The 21,151-nt window shown below is 34.8% G+C and overlaps 1 protein-coding gene across 2 annotated transcripts in view; it reads right to left on the bottom strand.

The window, feature by feature from the left end:
• Positions 1 to 3,938: 3,938 nt before the first annotated feature.
• Positions 3,939 to 21,151, bottom strand: part of neur (E3 ubiquitin-protein ligase neur) — a 36,135-nt gene continuing 18,922 nt past the window's right edge. For both annotated transcript variants that reach the window (XM_090117903.1, XM_090117902.1), the window contains exons 2-4: positions 6,321 to 6,493; positions 4,895 to 5,998; positions 3,939 to 4,547 (exon numbers count right to left, since the gene is read on the bottom strand). In XM_090117903.1, coding sequence (XP_089974029.1) covers positions 4,116 to 4,547; positions 4,895 to 5,998; positions 6,321 to 6,493 — 1,709 coding nt within the window. In that variant the 3' untranslated portion in view covers positions 3,939 to 4,115. The remainder of the gene's footprint in view (positions 4,548 to 4,894; positions 5,999 to 6,320; positions 6,494 to 21,151) is intronic.

The following is a 21,151-nucleotide window of genomic DNA, read 5'->3' as shown; positions in this document are numbered from 1 at the left end:
TCTGACGCTGTAAAAAAATTATTAATGCTACGTTCGGATACGCTTTTTTGATTTATTATAAACAAAATCTATTTTTAAGCATGGCAATCAAACTTAAATTTTTTTATATAAATGCGCAGATTAAAAATACACTATGTTCACAGATTATTTTGATTATTAGAGAGAATATTATTTTTTAAATTATTGTTTGTACAGTTTATTAACTTCTACCTATTATGTTTATAATTAAAAGGAAACAACTGTTTTTCTAAATCTATAATATATTGCTTGCCTTTAATTGTCTGACAACAAGCGAAGCGAAGAAGTGTAGAATGTGTAGAATAAAACATGTAGAAAACCTGTGTAGAAAACGCACAGAAAAAAAGGTAAATTTTTAAACGATATTAATTTATTATTTAATCATTTTAAAAGATTCAGTAAGAATAGAAAACGCACCTTGCGTTTTCTATTAATTAGTAAATTGTTTTTACAACGCTTTTTTTTTCATAACATGTACCTTTAATTATTATAACTTTCTTTAACATTCTACGCCAAATTTTAATAAACGGTACAAGTTTCAATTATTCTACGTGAATTAAATTTATTAATTAAATAAATAAATAGAAAAGTTGAATTAGAGGGCGCCACAAAAGAAGTCCCACCTACGCGGCTCTGTCAGCGCCTAAAATAATGCTGCCAGTAATATTCAATGCAAATTTCCGCAGGATTGGGGAAAATATATGAACATGGTTAAGGAAAATACCGCTATGCAATATTTGTTCTTATTGATTGAATGTTTAGTTAATTATTTGTAGCAAAAAGATGGAGAACAATTACTTTAAAAATTAAATTATATATCACTATATAGTATGCATAGTATAAAACAAAGTCGCTTTCTCTATCCCTATATCCATAAGGTAGGTATGCTTAAATCTTTAAAATTACGCATCTACGCAACGGATTTTGATGCGGTTTTTTTAAAGGTTTCAGTAGGTATAAATTTTATTATGTTTAAGACAAAGCTGGCGAAGCCGCGGGCGGGAAGCTATGTATAAACCACATAAGATAGATAAAGGTTTATGAACACTAGCTGGAACCTGCGGTTTTACTTTCTTCCTAATGTTAAGTCTGATCGATGGAAGTCATTGTTTAATGATTTTAATAGTATTGCAAACTATGAATAGATCAACCCTGACAAGCACTCTTGAATCATCAATCATTGCATTTTGTGCCTAGTAATTGATTGAAACTTGAAAGCCAATCTGGTAATCAAATAATTTCTTATTTCAGTATTATTGGTCTCGCGGTCATACTAATGGTTGAGTAATTTTGGGGATGTTTGGTCATTGCAATTTGTCTGACTGATAAAATATAAAATTGTAATAGTTATCATAATAACATATAAAAATCAGACATTTAAAAATAAATTAAGTTCATTTATTTGAGCGTTAAAGCGCCTGACAAAAGTTTTGGCTCAAGTGGCGCAGGTGTCACTGGTAGAGCTCTACATTCAGATATTAAAAAGTACACTAGAGACTACTGTGAACCGAAACTTAAATGCTTTAGAAAATAAGTTGTGTCTTACGGCTTTGGGATCTTGGACCATTGGTTCCATTATTGAATAATATATGAATTTAAATACTACATAATAGAAAGTGAAGTATATAGTACTAGCTTTCCGCCCGCGGCTTCGCCCGCGCAGTCAAAGAAAAACCCGCATAGTTCCCGTTCCCGTGGGATTTCCGGGATAAAACCTATACTATGTCCCGGGGTAAAAAGTAGCAAATTGGTTCAGTAGTAAAGGCGTGATTGAGTAACAGACAGACAGAGTTACTTTCGCATTTATAATATTAGTATGGATTTCTAACGTACACATATAAGGGAAAAAGAAGTAAAAGACAAAATACTTTGATAACCATTTTATTTGTAAACTTAATCTAAACACCAACATCGTAATCAAATGAAGAATTTTTTATTGAAAAAAAAATAAAAATAAATTACTAACGACTAGATGACAACGCTGTACAGGGACCGTGTTAAAAAAAATCTTAAAAAACAAAACTTATATCACAAAAATATGCTGGTACATATCCGAATTTGTAATAATAAAGTGTTATGACTATAGTTTGGGTTAGATTTATTTTAAACTGGCAAACATAACTATGGAAAACTATACGAGCTTAAGAAATATGTACCAACAAAAATAAAAATAAGATTTGGTTTTACTATCGGGGATTACATACTGGTCACACTGTTTTGGTATAAAAGTCAACTTGAAGAAAACTATTTCGAGGAATTTATTATGAACACATAAATTCATTGAAACGATTTTCTTCAATCCACGTAACATTCGCATAAACTAAGAAACTCATATAAAATTATTACTGTCCTAAATCTACGAAATAAATAATTGTTAAATACAAAAACAGAGATTTAAATCGTGTAATCATTTAAAATCTCTTATTTACTCATCTTAAAACTAAACGCAATAATGAAAATAAAACCGGCTACAAATTTAAGGCAGTTAGAAAAAAAATACAAACAAGGAATGAATTCAAACGTGGAAGTGAAAAAACCGGCAATATTAAACATGGACGCACAGAAATATAAGAATACTTTAATACAATTAAATGCAGAGCCTCCAAACGGATCTAAGATATGTAAGAAAGTGCAGTCATAGAATGATATGCCTATATCAAAATAACTTGAGCAAAAAGGAATGGTTAATAGGTTATAATACGCATCAATTCCTGATTTTATTATATATCGAGTCTTTATTCTTCGATTTGATACTATTAAAAAAAAATATTACGTTGATTCATGAAGTTATTTCTACTCTGTTTAATTCATGTATAATTTATAGGTATTTGGATTAAATAACAATATTTGTTCGGATAATTTCACAACAATACGTCGATATTTAGCGATAGTAACACAGCGTCATAGCGACTTGTCTATGACCACATGGGCTAAGTATCCGATTGTTTTAAAAAAATCACCAAACAATGGCGGGTGATGTCACAACACATCGAAGCTCGCAATTCACAACATATTCAAAAAATTTTGCTCATCAAACACTAACTTTAAGCAATTTTTGATTGTTTGCTAATAATCGCAACTTCGTCTTTTAGATTATTCTCCTACGCATTCGCCATGCTGTGACGTCACAAAATATTTTTTCTTATGGTAACGTGTAAAAAGTCGTACATTAAAATTGTTATAATACCTATCACTCATAAGGACATTGATGTTTGTAGCCTAAAATGCCCTACATTTAGTATTTCTAGGAACCCTAACGTTTAAAACCTAGCATAACTAATTGTCATACAGAAGTTTTCAACCCCAAGTGTATATATTAGCGTTGGATATTTCCACAGACTACATAATATAAAACAGCTATATATGACTCTAATAACGAAAAATAATACTGCTTTCAACGTTTTTTATTAAGAAACTAACTCTAAGAAACTGTTCTCAATGTGTATACAGTATAGAACAAGCACCTAATTTTGAATATTTTTAAGTTATGAGAGTAATATTACTGTTATTTATAGTCTGTGACAATTCCAACTGTAGAATACATTATTATACTAATAAGAAGTCTATATATGAATGGAATTTATTTCTTCAAATCTACTGTGATTATAAAAAAAAATATATTAAATTACATAATTATAGTGAAAATGCAAATAAGTCAATTAAAATACATAATGTCATATTTATTCTGTGTTGCCATAATAAAAAATTGTCAAGATAATAATTTTCATATACATAATTACGTGAGGATATTTTTAAATGTGATTATAACGCTATATCAATTATCAATCAAGAAGGACACGCGATCCATTACACGCAAAATCATGGAAATATATTATTTTTATCATATCATGTCATGGATGCTGATTCTCATTCGAATTATACATTGGATATTTGTACTTACACACTAAAGTTGTTATGGCTACATCGTAATATATTAATCGTCATATCAAAATCGCGTTTTTGGCATTTAAAAAAAAACAGATGACACCGCGCCAAAAGTTCCACCTGACAGCTGAACGCGCGGGAACCTGAACTGTCAACTGTCAATGTCAAGTAACAACTTTTATCGCAGCGCCATCTAGTTTTAGACTTTCGAATCACGACTTGTACGTGCGTATGACGTCTTTGATTTGCGCCCTACACAGGGGGCACTGGCCACCGCCCTTGCCCCTCCACTGTTGCACTGCGCACCTATAGCACATACACATGTGTCCGCACATATACAACACACTATCTATTGGGTTTTCATAGCAGATTGTGCACTCTGTGCCCGTTAGACCGCCCCCTTCACCGATGACTGAATAGATTGGTTGGTGAGATGTGGACGGTCTGCTCGTGGATGGTCCATTGGGAATTCTGTCTAGTCTCAGTTCTGAATGTCCGTTCGGTATGAGGGCCTGTTCGTTCGAATTGTTCTGGCTCGTGGAGCAGACCTCCCGCGGCCTCTGGTAGGGGACGGGCGCGCAAGTTTGCGATTGTGACGTCATTGGGAGGGACGTGAGGCAGACTTGTGATGACGACTGTATCGGCTGGAAAGAAGGAAATACACCGTTAGAATTATCGTTAATGTTACAACAAGTGAAAGGATATAATAGGAAATCGTATTTCAATAGTAACTAATTGTAATAATAATAAATCAGTTAATTAAAGAAAACCACATCTATATTTCATTTAATGGAATATAATATGCTTAATCATAGTATTTTTAATAATAAAGTTATGTATATTTTACATTCATTATATCTTGAATGTTTAATGGCTACAATGATACAATGCTCTTCAGAGATGATAAAATTACCTTTTTACTATTTTGACTTTTTTCTTAGAACTATAACTTTGATAATTTAATAAATTTAATAAAATATCCTAAACCTACCTCAATATAGTGCGCGCTAGCCAACGTCAGTCCCTGCTGGTGGTTAACACCGTTCTGCCCGTTCTGCGGCGGCAGGCTCACGACCAGCACGGTCCCACCGCTTCCAGCCGCTATCGGCGCTGCAGACCCGGTCAATACTCGTAATTGCTGCGGCGGCGTCTGCGCTTGAACCGCTTGAGACGTCAGCATCCTGACCTTTTGCGTCGCCCCGTATATATCCACAAACGCCCATAGCCGTAGCGTGTGGTCTACGTGCATGACCGTTATCGGTGTGGAGCCGTTTCTACTGACGCGCACTTCCCCATCTAGTGTTAGTGTGACGGCCAGTTCGTCGCCGCGTCTCAGACCGTTCGCCGCGTCGCGTCTAACTACCCAATATTCGGGACGGTCCAACAATTGTTCAGCGTCGTCTGGCAAGTCGCACGGTCTGAGTGTGGCCGGATCGCAGGACGTCAGACCGATGGCTAGACTGCCGGCGTACGCGGCTTCTGTAGCTAGTATTTGTACGACTATCGTTTGTCCCGGTCTCATGGGCCGCGCTGTGAACACGTATCCTTGACAGAATTCCGCTTCGATTCTTGCGGCAACGCCTCTCTCGTTCACAAACTGTACATTCCTGCCTGTCATTCTATGAAGATTTAAGGGCACAAGGGGATTCTTGTATCTCGGTGGTGGCAACGCTTCATCAACTGATAAGGAACGCATGCTACCGATGAGCCTGTCATCTTCAACAATTGGTGAGGCCTGTCTGTTCTGGTACAACGTTCTGGGATCAGCGAACTGTACAGCCGTGCAGTTTCCGTACACGTCTACTAATGCCCATAGAGGATTTCTCGTATCGACGCCGGCGAAGAACAGTCCTTTATCTTCACCGTTTATGCCGAAATGTACCTCTCCGGCTGAGGTGACATAGTAGAATAGCAGATTGTCTTTCTCGCAGAATCTTTCGCCGAGCGCTTTAGCCCAATTCCCGGGTTTGTTTGTGAGATCTGGGCAGGCGTACTTTGGCAGTGGGTGGGGTAGTGTGGCCGGGTTGTGAGAGGTAAATCCGAATCTGATGACACCGCTCCAGCTGTCCGATATTTCTACGAAACGAATGCATATCTGAAAAAAGGAAACAAATAGATTAGTTATGATACTGCGTACTTATACAAGATATTATGTAAACCAGATATGCGGTCGTAAATAATGTCATCCTTTTTCTGACGATTCAAAAGCGTTTCTATATAATAAATAAGTTGATATTCCAGTTTAAATGTAGATACATACTTTAAAGAAAGGTATATCTTATTAGTTATTTTTATTAATTACATTAATTAGCATGTCTTTACTCCGCTATTTTATTTATTATCAACATTCACACTAATAGCTACCCAGTATCCTATCCCAAATCATCAACAATCCCCAGAAAATGCCTCTTCCTCACCTTTTCATTAACCCGTACGGGCCTCGCGCTAAACGCGACACCCTTGCAAAAGGACTCGACGCGCCTCGCCGTGCTGCCATCTCGGGAGATGCGCACGTTCTCGCCGTGGACGGAATGGAAGCCGAGCGGCGGCAGGTTGTTCGGCGCGCCGCCTGTGCATGAGGTGCGAGGCGCTGTAACAAGGAGAAAAGGTTGTTAGCTATATAGCAATAAGTAACACACACCTTATGGATAAACCGTCGTTAGAGTGTGGCGATATGACATACGCTATGGAAATTCTGTCTTCATAGAGCGTAGTAGTTAAAATAAATAGCACACTAACTGTGACTATAATACAAATAAAAGAAGTCCTGAATTAGATATCTATAGTTTATGGAAACGTCAGTTATAAAGAATAATTACTGAGAATAGATAAAACGCAACGGTGTCGAAAATTTATAGGACTTTCCGACAATTTCTGTTAGTTTTTCAAATAGGCTATGTAGTTCTTATTTATTCCTTCCTAATAAGAAAACAGAAATAGGTACCCTATCATTCTCCTCAATTTCTTATTATCCATACTAATATTATAAATGCGAAAGTAACTCTGTCTGTCTGTTACTCAATCACGCCTAAACTACTGAACCAATATGCATGAAATTTGGTATGGAGATATTTTGATACCCGAGAAAGGACATAGGCTACTTTTTATTGCGAAATATGTACCACGGGCGAAGCCGGGGCGGACCGCTAGTATTTCCATAATTTCCAAATGTCGTTTATATGATATTACCAGATGTTAAATTCAGTACAACACAGTTCTTCAAACATTACGTCCCACCTTTATCAAGTCGCGTACAGCAAACATAGATAACATTGGGTGATCGAACTATCCCCTAAGTACAAGACGACACCTGCGCGGCAGATGCGGGCGCAGCTTGCGCGCGCGCTTCGCTTGGATTATTAAACTAATTTCGTAAAGATGTTAATTAGGTAAATTGAAGATATGTATGTCAGTGAAACTAGCCCAAACGCCTGGTGTTATTTTTTTGTAAATAACAGTTCGTTTTCACTTTTGATTTCATTAAGATTACCATACATAATACATAATATATAATTTTTAATTGTACAGACTGCGCGTAAGCAGCTTTTGCTTTGTAGTAATAATAGCACTAGCATTCTGCTTTACACAATAACAGTCCTGTCACGCAATTTATAGCATAACGTGCTGCATCTAAACCTAATTAAATACGGTAAATATAAAATCAAACAACTATATTGTCCAAATTCAAAACTCATAAGCCATCACAACCAAAACTACCACAATCTTGACACTTGACAGATGTCAAAAAGCTCGCCAACGGCGCAAGATGGCGTCTAGAACCATCAATATTACGAAGTCCCTTGTTCCACTTCCTGACCAATTGTTCACGCTACAAGGAGGGGAGGAAGTGCCACGTGCGCGCACAAAGCCATAGATTATAGAGGGGTGAAAATATAAGCATTTGAACAAGCCATTTCCACCTATTACGAGTTATTACGTGACGTAAGCAAATATTGCCAGTTAACTAATTGTTGAATAATAGACAAAAGACTCTTTGTTTGTGACAATTGCATTCACAAACTACTCAACAGATTTTTAAGTATTTAAGATTAGAAAGCTCAAGTTAATGACTATAGTAGTCGCTAATTATTTTGATTGATGAGTGATTCATACTTCATGTTCGTACTATAATGCAATATTATAAATGTAGGTTCAAATAACTAAAGTATACATAATATTATTCTGCGAATTTATATAACGTTGATATATTGCGAAATGTCGATATCATATTACTTAATCAATACCTTACTTTACTGAAATCGATCCTATAGTTATTAGTTTCCTTGACATGTTTTTGACTAATTCTCAGTGTTATATAACAAATAAAATAATAATAAATAGATTACTTGACGCTGGTCTAGGTTAACAAAAACATTTTCATCCTAATAAAAATGTAGTTTTTGTTACTCGATTAAGATTAATATACAAATAGTAAAATTATCTTTAAAATAGAACGATTAGTTGTTGAGCTAGATCGCAATAAACGCACAAACAAACTCAAATCAATCTTCTTTATAGTTATAACATAAACTTTAAATAAGATAACGTCCCTTCATATTATGTTAGAGGGATCACCTGAAATCCTGAACCAAAAAACTAAACCATAGTAAGTATAGAAAAACAAATACATAAGGGTGTAGGTACTAACACCAGGTGGTTGAACAAGGGTGTAAACCTGAGGGGAATCATATCCGACGGAAGTAGATCCGTAGATTTCGTATTTCTTCCCAAAATATGGTCCGGATGTAATCAAACCCATGTATAAAGGGAAATCATTGAACATTGAGCAAAGTATTGCATTACAGTAACAATCAATTGTGTCAGGTCAGGTATGAAAGTGAAAGAAACGGGAAGACGTCATTTAGATACAGTAAATCGCTACTTATATTATAAATCTGAAGAGTTTGTTTGAACGCGCTAATCTCGGGAAGTACTGGTACGATTTGAAAAATGATTTATCGAGGTAGGCTATAGGATAAATATCATCACGCTAAGAACAACAGGAGCTAGTTTAAATAGAAATATAACATAACTAAGAATCAATTCATTACTTACATCTTTTAAAAGCAGAATACTAACAAAGAAAACGCTGCGCTGGTATCAACTAGCAAAAAGATAATACACAATCTAGAAAAGGCTGTGATGCTTTAAAATAAAAGAAAACGGCTTCACGCTGTCAGTTTCCACACGTATATCATTTTACTACAACATTACACGAACGAGTTATCCAGAGCGTGAGAGCTTTAAATCTTACTAAACCAGAATAAACATTTAACTAGTAAAAATAGGTGAAACTATAAACCTAAAACCTATTACGACTCATACGAAACAAATACGTAATACAATAGGACTTCTAAACAAAACGTTTCTACCCCAAAACCATTAAGCTCTTCAAATAACTACACATCCCCTACACTACCCCAATACTTAACGCATCTGCTCAAGCCAAATTGGTGCGGCAAATTAATTTCTGTGTTGCTATATTTAAAACCATTAATTTGGACACGTGCCTCGTTCTTAATATAAACAGATTGCAACCGCAACTATTAGCGTCGCTATTTTGGGAACTTATGGATAAAAAATACATGAGTGCATGGGAGAATTTTGAACGCTCTACTTAGATAAAATAACTGAAAAACAGACAAGTTTCAAAGACACTTCTACGCAGAGCATAGTATTTAAAAGCTAGGCCAACTTCACTCCATCCATCGAATGTCATACGTTATTAAAAAGCGGAAGACATAAACGATATTCCCTATTAAACCATCCAACGTTACCACAAAACGAGAACCACTCAGACAGTTTAGGATGAAAACAAACCACCACGCGTAAATGTCACTCTTGACGTCATACCGTCTTCCTAGTACCTACGCGGCCAAACTTAGTGCATCCGTGACGTCAACACTGGTCTAGATCCGGTAATAGACGCGTCTGTCAGTGCACTGCGTAACACCTGGCTGGGCGTGATGGAATCGAGTTCCTGAGATACCTCCGATGCCTATCGCACCAGAACTGTTAGGGAATTTCTAGCACTCTATAAATCCAGATATTTATAGCCAGTTTCACAGCTTCTGGGCATGATCTGTTCAGCTTATCTGCCTATTAAAATGTACATACGTCGAAAAGTGATAGGGGCTGGCAGGGACTTTAACAACTGGTCTTTACGGCTATCAAATCACCGCACCGTAATCAGTACGGAAACTGGTCTATACTTCTACGTTCACGGAAACATACAAAAAACGTTTACGCATCAACGACACTCCGCCGGGCACCCCACGATTGTGCCACGAGATTTCCCTTTTGTCAGGATGCGTGCGCGCTCTTGCGCATCTCCGTTCGTCATACGTGATGCAACGTTACCTTACACGCCACCTTAGTAGCCGAGGTAGGTGTGCGTGAAACAAATGAACCAAATCCTAATAAGCAAGGCATACATAATATAGGTACTTTATTTTCCACTAAGCAACTATAGTACAAAAGCTACTGAAAGAATCGAGAATTAATTGAAAGATAGAATATTTCTTTACACATAAAGTTGAAATAAAGCCTTGATTAGAAATGCTCATCGTCCTAATAGAAATGGACCATCATAATATACAGAGAAAGAATGTTAAGAGCATCGAGTGGATACATCATTCAATGCCTCAATGTATTAGGCTATGAACGTTACTGTATAAAATGAAACACACTGTGGAAACACACAATACTTAGAGAATGTAACATTTGCGCAACTAATTCTTAAGCAAGCCATTGGATCGTGTTAAATGGATGCTAGCCCTGAATTGATAGGGGCAAACCCCTCAAAACCAAGGGCAAAGTGTATTGTTATAAAGAGGCTCCCCTCGTGTTGAGTGTAATCTTATTTGTATATGATGACCCTAACATCTTTAGAGATTCAAGGTCTCTTTGGATTGGATTGTGAAATTTCGCTCAGACCATAGTCTGAATTATAATTCTCTAGCAATTATTTCAACTCATATCCGAAAGCGTCCATGAGTAGAATATATCGAGTTATACAAACTGTACAATTATAGATCGATTAAGTCAATTTCTGTGCTAATAGCTATTGACGAAACTTATATCAGAGCCTTTGTAATATAGCAATAGAAACAATAACAATTTTATATGTCTACCTGCCTGTCTGTATGTTTATTAACGTATTGACTATACAATGGTCTAAATTTTAGTCTGGCACATAAGATAGAACTTCTAACCTACTACACATTCGACGATATAAGACATTAATTATAAAATTAATAACGCTATCACAGCAGCATGTAACATGAATTTCAGTCATGTTATCTAAAACTGAACACATGTAACACGAACAAGAGCAACGAACCCTTTCATCTAATAATAACCAAATATTACATAACCTAAACAAAGTATGCCTTGTTAATGAAATCTAAAGACGCTTTAGCTTATCAATTATCATAAACATCAAAAAGGGCTTTTAGATTCTTACAATTTCCGTTTATCCATACTAATATTATAAATGCGAAAGTAACTCTGTCTGTCTGTCTGTTACACAATCACGCCTGAACTACTGAACCAATTTGCATGAAATTTGGTATAGAGTATAAAATTCTACAGATTTTCTAATAATTATTGTCTTATTTATATCTATGCAGTGCTTGTAACCAAACTGCACAGAAAGGGTTTGACCGATTTTCAGGCGTTTTTTGGTGTATTAATAGTCAAATTATCAGTTTAGTTTTACAATTTATTTTATTTTAAAGTGTAATCTATAGACTCTCTAGTGTATAACTTACACTAAACTTTAGTGTATAACTTTAGTGTGTAACTTACACGACCTAAATTCCTAATTTATTATCAAAACAGAACATCGCCTATAATCTTAATTCGTCCCAATTCCATTTAGGCTCATATGAGCGAGGAAAGGGCACCGTTTCGACGCCATCTGCGTCACATTTAAGACCCTTGGCGTAATGAAATACATCCCTGAGGAAATTCTGTTCTACACAAACGATTACTTTTTGATTATATGTGTTTACTAACTTACCGCCCGCGGCTTCGCCCGCTTTGTCTAAAACCTAATAAATAATACACTAAAACCTTCCTCTTGAATCACTCTATCTATTAAAAAAAACCGCATCAAAATCCGTTGCGTAGTTTTAAAGATTACATACAAAGGGACATAGGGAAATAGGGACAGAGAAAGCGACTTTGTTTTATACTATGTAGTGATAATATATTGTTAGAATTATCGAAATAAAACGTACGAGAAAAATCAAAGATAGAAAGGCACATAGGTAACGATGATAACGATCTAGGCTATATTACGTTGCATTGACATCAAACAAACATAGAGCTAGAACATTATTTCGTGATCTTTTAGTGTAAACAAAAACTTGTATTCAATGTTGTTCATAGAACATTGCATAGAATCTTTTCGAAAGTGCTAAGAACAACATAAGAATGCTCTACGCCTGTTTACACTAAAGTAATTTGACATAGTGGGATTAGAATGGGCATTCGCTCGTTTGCGTTTGATGTAAATGCACTGTTATATGCATTTATAAAAGTTATAGTTTATTCGCCTCAAAAGATAGTCTAACTTTTCTATAATTATTTTGGTATTTTTTGCATTATTGTTGTTGTTAGTTACAACAACAATAATGCAAAAAACAACAATTGTGAACTATTATACCCAAGTGAGGAAAATAAAAAGTGTAACATATAGCAACACTAAGGTCATGGACCTTACGTTCGGAAACCGTGACCGACAAACCATAAATAATAGAACGAGGAATTAAATCTTTCGTTTTTTACATCGATCGTACAATTATATAGTTAGATTCGCTTAAAAATAGATCGAAGCGAATGCATTGATACGCTTTTTATTAACTCTATATAATAATAATATTCCGTAAAAAGTATATACACATTTATACGTGCAAACATTTTCTAAACTATAACATTAAAAATCTTAAAATTAAATTAAATGTATTGACATGAAACTACTCCATTTTCAAGATATGTGTTAAGATATGTGGGTTTGTTCATCACAACATAATACAATGTTTTCTTTGCCTTTGTCCTTCTAAAGTTAATCTTCATACAAAACAACAAAACTCATCTCTTTCAGTATAAACAAATGAATCACAATTGCATATCGTTAATTTCACCGAAACACAATTTCGTTGTGACTCAAGCTCGTCCTTCAAACTACAAAGGGTTTCAGTTCTTTGTTTCAAATCGATTATATTTAACGCGCCGTTTGCGTTCTAAAATTAAAAACAAATCAAACAGAACCTATGTCGAACTTTGTGGAAACAGTTTACCATATCGTCTCAAAGCAGTACTAATTCCATTGTGAGAAAAGGACGGAGCTATACAGGTTGTCTAGCGCCATCACTTTTACACACTGGAATAAGTACTGCTTAAACACGCCATGATATTCCCCTTGAACGCGTAAAGGGAACGTGGTTTCTTTTTTATTTTTTAAATTTGGAACATCAACCAGCCAGTGTGTATCGCTGATCTTTTTTTTTATTTTCTAACACTAACCAGCCAGCCAGCAGATAATAGACAGGGGTTTTATTATAAATACGTGTTCATGATCTAGTGTTGCCAGTGAAGATAAAACAATCGAAGCGTGACGTTCTAAAAAACCACCGCGCGTGATATCGTTGCACGCTTACTTGGTTCTGTACAAGAGTGAGATAGATAAATACATCCTTTATGTTAGAAAAGGACACACGATGTTACTGTAACACACGTCGTTATTCAATTGCACCATTGCGTTTAATTTTTTTAAATCATGCAAATTTTATGTTTAGTCATATAAAAACTGCTCTGAAAAATTACAATGTTAGACATAAATTATTTAATTAATTGGCCAGAATAGATATTAAACATTTTTTGCGTACAAAAGAAACTATAACATTTACGACAACCACTATAGGCCAAGGAAACAATCTATTTACTCTATCGATACACGACCCGACCCTCTTCAATCTATGTCGCCTTGGTAGCTACCCTCAAAGAAGCTCACAGAAAATAAATTGTCTATTATTAAACCACTACCTATAGACAATATACAACAATAGACAATCTCCCGCGATATCCCCGTGGGTCCACATCTGCGAGCGACAGTTGTGACGAAATTACTCCAAAACACACCCCCGCAAAACAAAATGGCTGCCCATATTTACGCGGGAGTCTTACTGACACATATAGACGTCCCCTATCGAAGACTATTTAGGGCACTATGCTTGCACACTAATAAATTGAAGATAAACACACGTAAAGTTCTATTATGAAATAAAGAAAGGTAAATATGAAAGTATGAAAGTGAAATGATTAATAAATTATGAACGTGTTACAAATTCAAATTAATACTTAAAATAAACGTCATATGTATGTTAATACGTTGTTGTTTCGGTTACTTATTCAAACTGTCAAAATGGGATATCTTCTGCCCGTTTATAGAAGGTAAAAATCGAGTCTAAAAGAGTCGGTCACATACAAACATACAGATTAAGCTAATAAAAGCGTGTTAAAAACTTTACAACGTTACAGACGGGTTACTATTGTTTTATAGCAATATTATTTCCAGCTTGGAAAAGTAATGACAATACACGACCTATATAGCTCTCAATAATACTCCTTTATCACGGTAAACCCCGGTATACCGTAGACAAAACGCTTATAATGTTGCCAGCCGTATTAATTACAAACGAAATCGAATAAAAAAGCCACAGAATAAATAAACCACAGACGCGTCACGGGATGTCAAACTGGACGGGGTAGGTGTTGCGGATACTGCGGTGAGATTTGTCGCTTTGACCGGAAAGAAAAGAGACACCATCTTGAGAAAGCGTTTTTCCGATACTCATATTTCTTGCTGTACGCATAAAAACCATGTGATACAAGAATAAGAAAAAAGACACAACTCTTTATGGGTCAATTTCATGTCAAATGTCATTTGAATAATTATTTAACAAATTAAAACCTCTTCAAATGGAACAAAACCGCACGCGGTGTGCGGTCTCGTAAAATTTGGTTAAATGGCTTACTAACAAGAAAAGTATCATGAAAGCGGTTCACTCAGCTAAAAGTTCCGAGTTAACAAACCCAAAAAATTTAGTCGAATTGTGCATTTTATTTGTCTGTTTTAAACTCCTTACACACCAACACACTATATTCCCATATTCGAGTAAAGATAAAAATATTTACATACCTACCACAATATTCTAATCTCGAATGCATAATTTAAACTTCAATCCACGCTCAAACAGTTCCCATATAAATTTATAGGAACGCATTCTTTTTTAATTATACATGTATACATATAGTTGTCAATGGATTTATGTAATCTCTGGTCGCTTGCATCGTGGGAACTTGGCGTGTAGGTGAGATAGAATTATCATTTTTTTCGAGTCATTCACAATTATACACGAATTAGTCTTCATCCATTACGGTTATAATAATATAAGCCCTTCGAAAGACGACAGTCACTATCTCATTGTATTATATTTTATTTATATTATATAGTATTTTATTTTACTGTATATTTAGATGATACTCGCGACGTCGCGTTGACTGTATTAAAAATTTACTATGAATATAAAATTAACAAACGTTAGTATATTCAATTTTATTTCAATTCACTCGATTGTGCATAATTTATAAACAAATAGTGTAAAAAAATCACTACCTATATTTTATTTTCCTTAACTCTATGGTTGTAAACGATACCAACATTATGAAATAATGTTTTCTTCCTTTTTTATGCAAAGATTACAGATTAATACCATAAAAGATGTACTGTGCCATTATATGCTAACTACGCGAGCGGTAATGTATAAAAATAAACCACAACACAACGCATTTAAAAGAATAAAACGTAAAAATAGATCAGTCAAGTTAACGGTACCGCATCCCGTTTCTCACGCAATTGTCACTTCTAGCTGTCTTTTTGCGCGGGAAACGCCATATTGCTTTTTTTACTTTTTTAATTTTTCAAGGCACCGATCGTTGCGGACAAGCCAAGGCTTTCCAATAATTGCCGTGTGAACTTACATGTACAAAAAAGGTTGATTGAGATTTTGATAATATTTATATTCTGTTATCATTCTTTATTGTAGCAAAAAATTATGTTAATAAAAAAGTAAACAAATAATTGTAGAATCTACAATAATTATTATGCCTCGTCTATACAAGCTCAGGATGACAGCTTTTGTTTTTTTTTTTATTTACCGTAATTGAAGCGTGGGAGAGTTTCGTTTTCAGCCTGATTAATGATTATAGAGTATTGTCCGTGATCTAAATAGGCTTTACTCTTTTATTTCTGATAGGTAATGAACTCCGTTTTTTATTAAGCTCGTTTAAGATGCGTGGTATATAACATAGAGAAATATTGTATTGCATTGATTTCAATTACCGAAGCATGGTGTAACAATATTAGGTAGGTAAATCACGTCTAACCACCATTGACATACAAAGATAACGATCTATAAAAAATAAAACAATTTTATTAGCGTAATTTACATTACAACGTAATGTTTACAACATTTGTAACTTTAGAATGGGAGCATTTTATTCTAACGATTGTCAAACTTTCTACATACAATCACCGTTTCATAGATAAGGGGACGAAAATTGATAATTTCAATTAAAACTTAATCCAAAGACGCACGATCTAAAATTCTTTATCAATGACAGTTGTAACTGTTTACGCAATAAGAGCACACAAACGCCCGTCATCTCGCTCGCACGCACGTACTTTGGATTAGTTTCGTCTCGCTCTGGCACTCCCACGGGCCGTGGGAACGCCACCTTTCAGTAAGCGATATATCGATTTGTCATCCGATACCAACTCGATTCGGGATATCGAGATGTAAGTGTACTCTTCAAACACTCTGATCGCCTGGTACTTATTTAGGTCAATAAAATATTAATATAGTTATGGAATGTTCGTTATTAATTTTCATATGAAGATAAAGTTAATTAATTACTAAAACCACAATAAAAATGTGTAATATGTACATAATATTAATAATAATATGTTAATTACGTATGTACTTGAAACTGAAAACATCAAGGCTCTTGTACTAAACAAACACAATACAAATATGTAGTAGAAACCTCAGTATGTACTAGGAATCCATGAATTACGAAGAGTTACTACTAGGAATGTTCCCTTTCATTTTTCCCATACAAGCGTTTCTGGTAAATGCGATCGAGTGAAAGCCAACGGTTCTCACGGAGTAAATATAAACAGAACATTTAAAAATCAATTAAGTCAAGTATTATTTTCTAATGGCCATTACGTTCTGTACAATAACATTTAAATTAGAATAAAAAAAACTAGTTATTCCACTGCAATGTCTGTCTGCGTTATAAAATTAATTTAGATTTAAGATTTTACTTTCAGTGTTTAGTACCTACAAATAAAATGGACAATACTGTATCAAGTCTATAAAAGTACTAGGCGATCATAAACGCCGGCAGGTGAATAAAGCAATGTGCCGGAAGCAAAGCATCTTGCAATTATTGTAATACTAAAGAATTAGCAATTCACAACTTGTACACAATACATACTACGAATACACATAGCCAAATGTAATTTACACCTTATCGTATTCTAATAGAGGTCATTTTCATTAATACTATTGTCAAGTGTAAGTTGTTTGATTCCCACGCGCGATTTCAAGGAAGTTCGAAAATTGAAAATTTAAAAATCATTCAAAAGGGTTGCCAGTGTTGTAAAATGTAAAACATCTGTTGGCAGATGCGTTCGAAAATGTTATTTTCTATTGTATCTGTGAGAAAACATTTGGCAATAATTGAGTGCAAATAGACATTGTTTTGTTTTCTATTAACACCATTTGTTTTGAAACTGTGAGAACTATGTACGGTCAACTAGGTACCCACATAGTAAAAATCCTGCGCTAAGCCGATAATTTTTAACACGCCTAAATTAGCTTCACTTGTATCATATGTAAACGATTCCTATATATTATGTACTCGATTTTGACCCCCTTTAAACGGATAGATTAAATACAAACTTTTTACACTTATCAAATATCGGTGACGATGCAATAATTTCCTTAAAGCATGTTTTTAAACTATATTTATTTACCAGTCGTTAATACGCTTGTAGAAATCCACTATACCATTTATGTCGACAAGAACGTGCAAAACCAAGTACTATTATTACGCAGGAGATCACAATCGTAGTCATCTTACAGTTTCGTTAACGCAGCGGCAGTGAAAGGGACGTCGCAAATTGTTTTGTTTATCGTACATCGCGTAGAATAAAGGACTAATAAAGTAAGAATTAATAGAATTGATTAGTAATACTAATAATTAATAAATGACTCAACATGTATCAAGGGCAAATATGCCTTTTCCACCAAAGAGTGGGTATATTAGTAAGACTAGCAATCACTACATAGTACATAATATAAAACAAAAACGGTTCTGGCTGTCACATTATGTATGCTATAGATCTTCAACAGATTTTGCAGTTTCTTTGAGAGGGCGGAAAGCTACCACAATTTAATAGGAGTAAATTCTGGTTTTAACATTCTAAAATGCCCTTATCACGAAATGTACTTACTGCTACTGATCCTTGATCTGCACATAGTTCGAACAAAATCTGTCCGTTTAAACTCGAGTACGAAGTAGTCACACACAAACATACAGGTGAAGCTAAACTAACCGAATCAGATCAGTCGATTTCATACAAACATACTACGCTAAAAGGGGCATGTTTCTAGCACGCAATGTACTATAACCACGATGCTTCGATCGTGAGGAGGCAAGAGGTCGGCAGGTCGTGGGATGGGCGGTCGGAACGGTGTTGTGCGAGTCTTCCCGGCTCTTACGTAAGTGAGTACCTACTCGATGGTTTTGCAAACTGAACATTTATAATTAATTAAAAATGTGAAGACAGGACAAAGAAGTTATTACTAATACTTGTATACATAGTATATTATTAATAGTCTTTGCTAATACTATAAACGTGAAAGTTTTTGAGGATGGATGTGTTGTTGCTATTAGATCTAGAACAACTTGGCTGTCACGTAGCTTATGTATCAGAATAACACATAGGCTATAGAGATACTTTCAAACTCAAACTCAAACATTTCATTTATTCAATTAGACTACTATTTAGTAGCACTTTCGAATCGTCATTACATAGTATTTTTAACATTTACCACCGATTCGGAAAGCAGTATCTATGGAGAAGAATCGGCAAGAAACTCCATAGTACTTGCTTTTGCAAATCAAGTCATTATTTAATTTAACAATTGTCAACACGTATGTAGTGTCCTGTGTCATGTATATTTTGTCTGCAGATTTTTCCGTAGTATACACTCTGAAGCAAAAGAAGAGATAACCATAAATTCAGCTCAACTTGGTACCAATTAAATTGAGCAAGTACTTCGCAGATTCTTCACCCAGCATTAACAGTAATTGCCGTAACTTGTTACTAAAGCTCGTTATTAATCAAGTTGACAATTTTCAACAACCAAAACGGCAACACCGAAGATTCGTTGTGCGTTCCGTATTCGAATTTTGAAACGGTCGCATTCCATGGCGGTTTCTCACGATCATTAGTTCGAACGAACGCTCCGAGGTTCGAAATTTCAAATGCGTGATCTACAGATTTGTGGTTACTCTCTGGATTGTTTATGTTCGGATACTCGGACTTAATTAGAGATAATTTAACGTTGAATCACACGCATGATAGCTACGTTAAACGGGAAAATACTTCCGAAATGGAAATGGCAAACATATCCATTATTTCAACTTTTACGTGTATAAAATTAGTAAGAAGTTAGATCAGATGAATTTTTTCATGCTCTATGAATCTTTCTTTAGGTCTAAACACCTCGATTTTAGGAATTCTAATAAATTTCATTGAAACCATTTCCACAAATGAGACACGTAAATCTACATCTGCTATATAATCTCTTTCTTTCATTATGAAACCGATAGAGACGGGAATAACATCTGCCAATGTACTTGCAAGGATGCAAGATACACATTTACGTTTGCAAGAATAAGACGGAATTATTAAAGACGTGATAATGTTTAGAGCGTACATCTGCTTTTAATGGCCGTTGGAAGAGGATGGAAGATGATACAATTGTGTTACGCGACAGAGACAGAAAGCAGTGAAAGGTGTAAGGGCCAGCTGATGCGTCTTTGTGCTTCAAACGTCTATGTTTTTTGCACCGCACTATTATACCATTATACGCTTGAAGTTCATATTTCACATTACCTATAAAAACGGTTTTTGACTTTTTGTGGATATTCAATATATCAGTTCAATTCTGCTTATCAAAAGTAGGTAAGTATTCTCATACCAAAAACACATTTTAATTCAGAATTTAGAAACTAAGCAAACATTATTAAGATAGACCGAATATTTGAAAATAAGATTAATAGTTAATATTAGTTAATAATGATATCGATAAATATTAAACGAAAATCCTAAACGACTAATAAAAATATTATAACCATATAAGGTCAAATACAACTCAGAGTTAAAACATACAAAACATACCTATATTCCTGCTATACCTAAACTAAAAATTTAAGCAATACATAGCCTGTATACTAACAAACAGATGTTTTACTATGTATTGGCATTCAAAAGTCTTAAGCACATGTTGTGTTGCCGTCTCGCTCGCACGTGCGCGTTCTCGCTCTAACTTCAGCTGTTTCGAACGGGACTGGGGGCTGCGTATGCGCATTTCTTAGGGTTGTCGACTTTATGAATTACAAAAATATTAATATGTAATTATTTTTAATTGAAGAGCTAAATTATGCTCTATGTAGGATATTCATTCTCAAACCAACTACATAAATTAAAATCTTCAATGGTAGTAAATTATATAAATACTAAGAAAAATCATTAAGTATCTAAGATTAAAGAAATTTATTACGAACTTTAAGTTATTTTTTAAACATACGAACGATATATTGACACACAATATCAAAGTAACCAATACACAACACAAAAAACATTAAAACATCCAATAGTAAACACATAAAATACGAAATAAAAACAACAATCGACAGCCCTAATGAGTCAGCTGCTCGCACCGTCCAAGAAATTCATAAACAGCTGTTAATTTTTTCAACTCGACCTTTCAGAGGCCATCCCTTATACGATCTTAGGCGAGATACACATCGTTTGCAAAAAAATACAACAGGCGTTTGTATATAATTTATATCAATACGGGTTCATTGATCCATAGCCTAG

This window comes from Colias eurytheme, chromosome 29 (genome assembly GCF_061535395.1).
Source record: "Colias eurytheme isolate Ceu_HAF_F1 chromosome 29, ilColEury1 Martin Lab GWU primary, whole genome shotgun sequence".
Lineage (NCBI taxonomy): Eukaryota > Metazoa > Arthropoda > Insecta > Lepidoptera > Pieridae > Colias > Colias eurytheme.
Note: the sequence above shows the minus strand (reverse complement) of the source record. Positions and strands in the feature narration are given on the sequence as shown.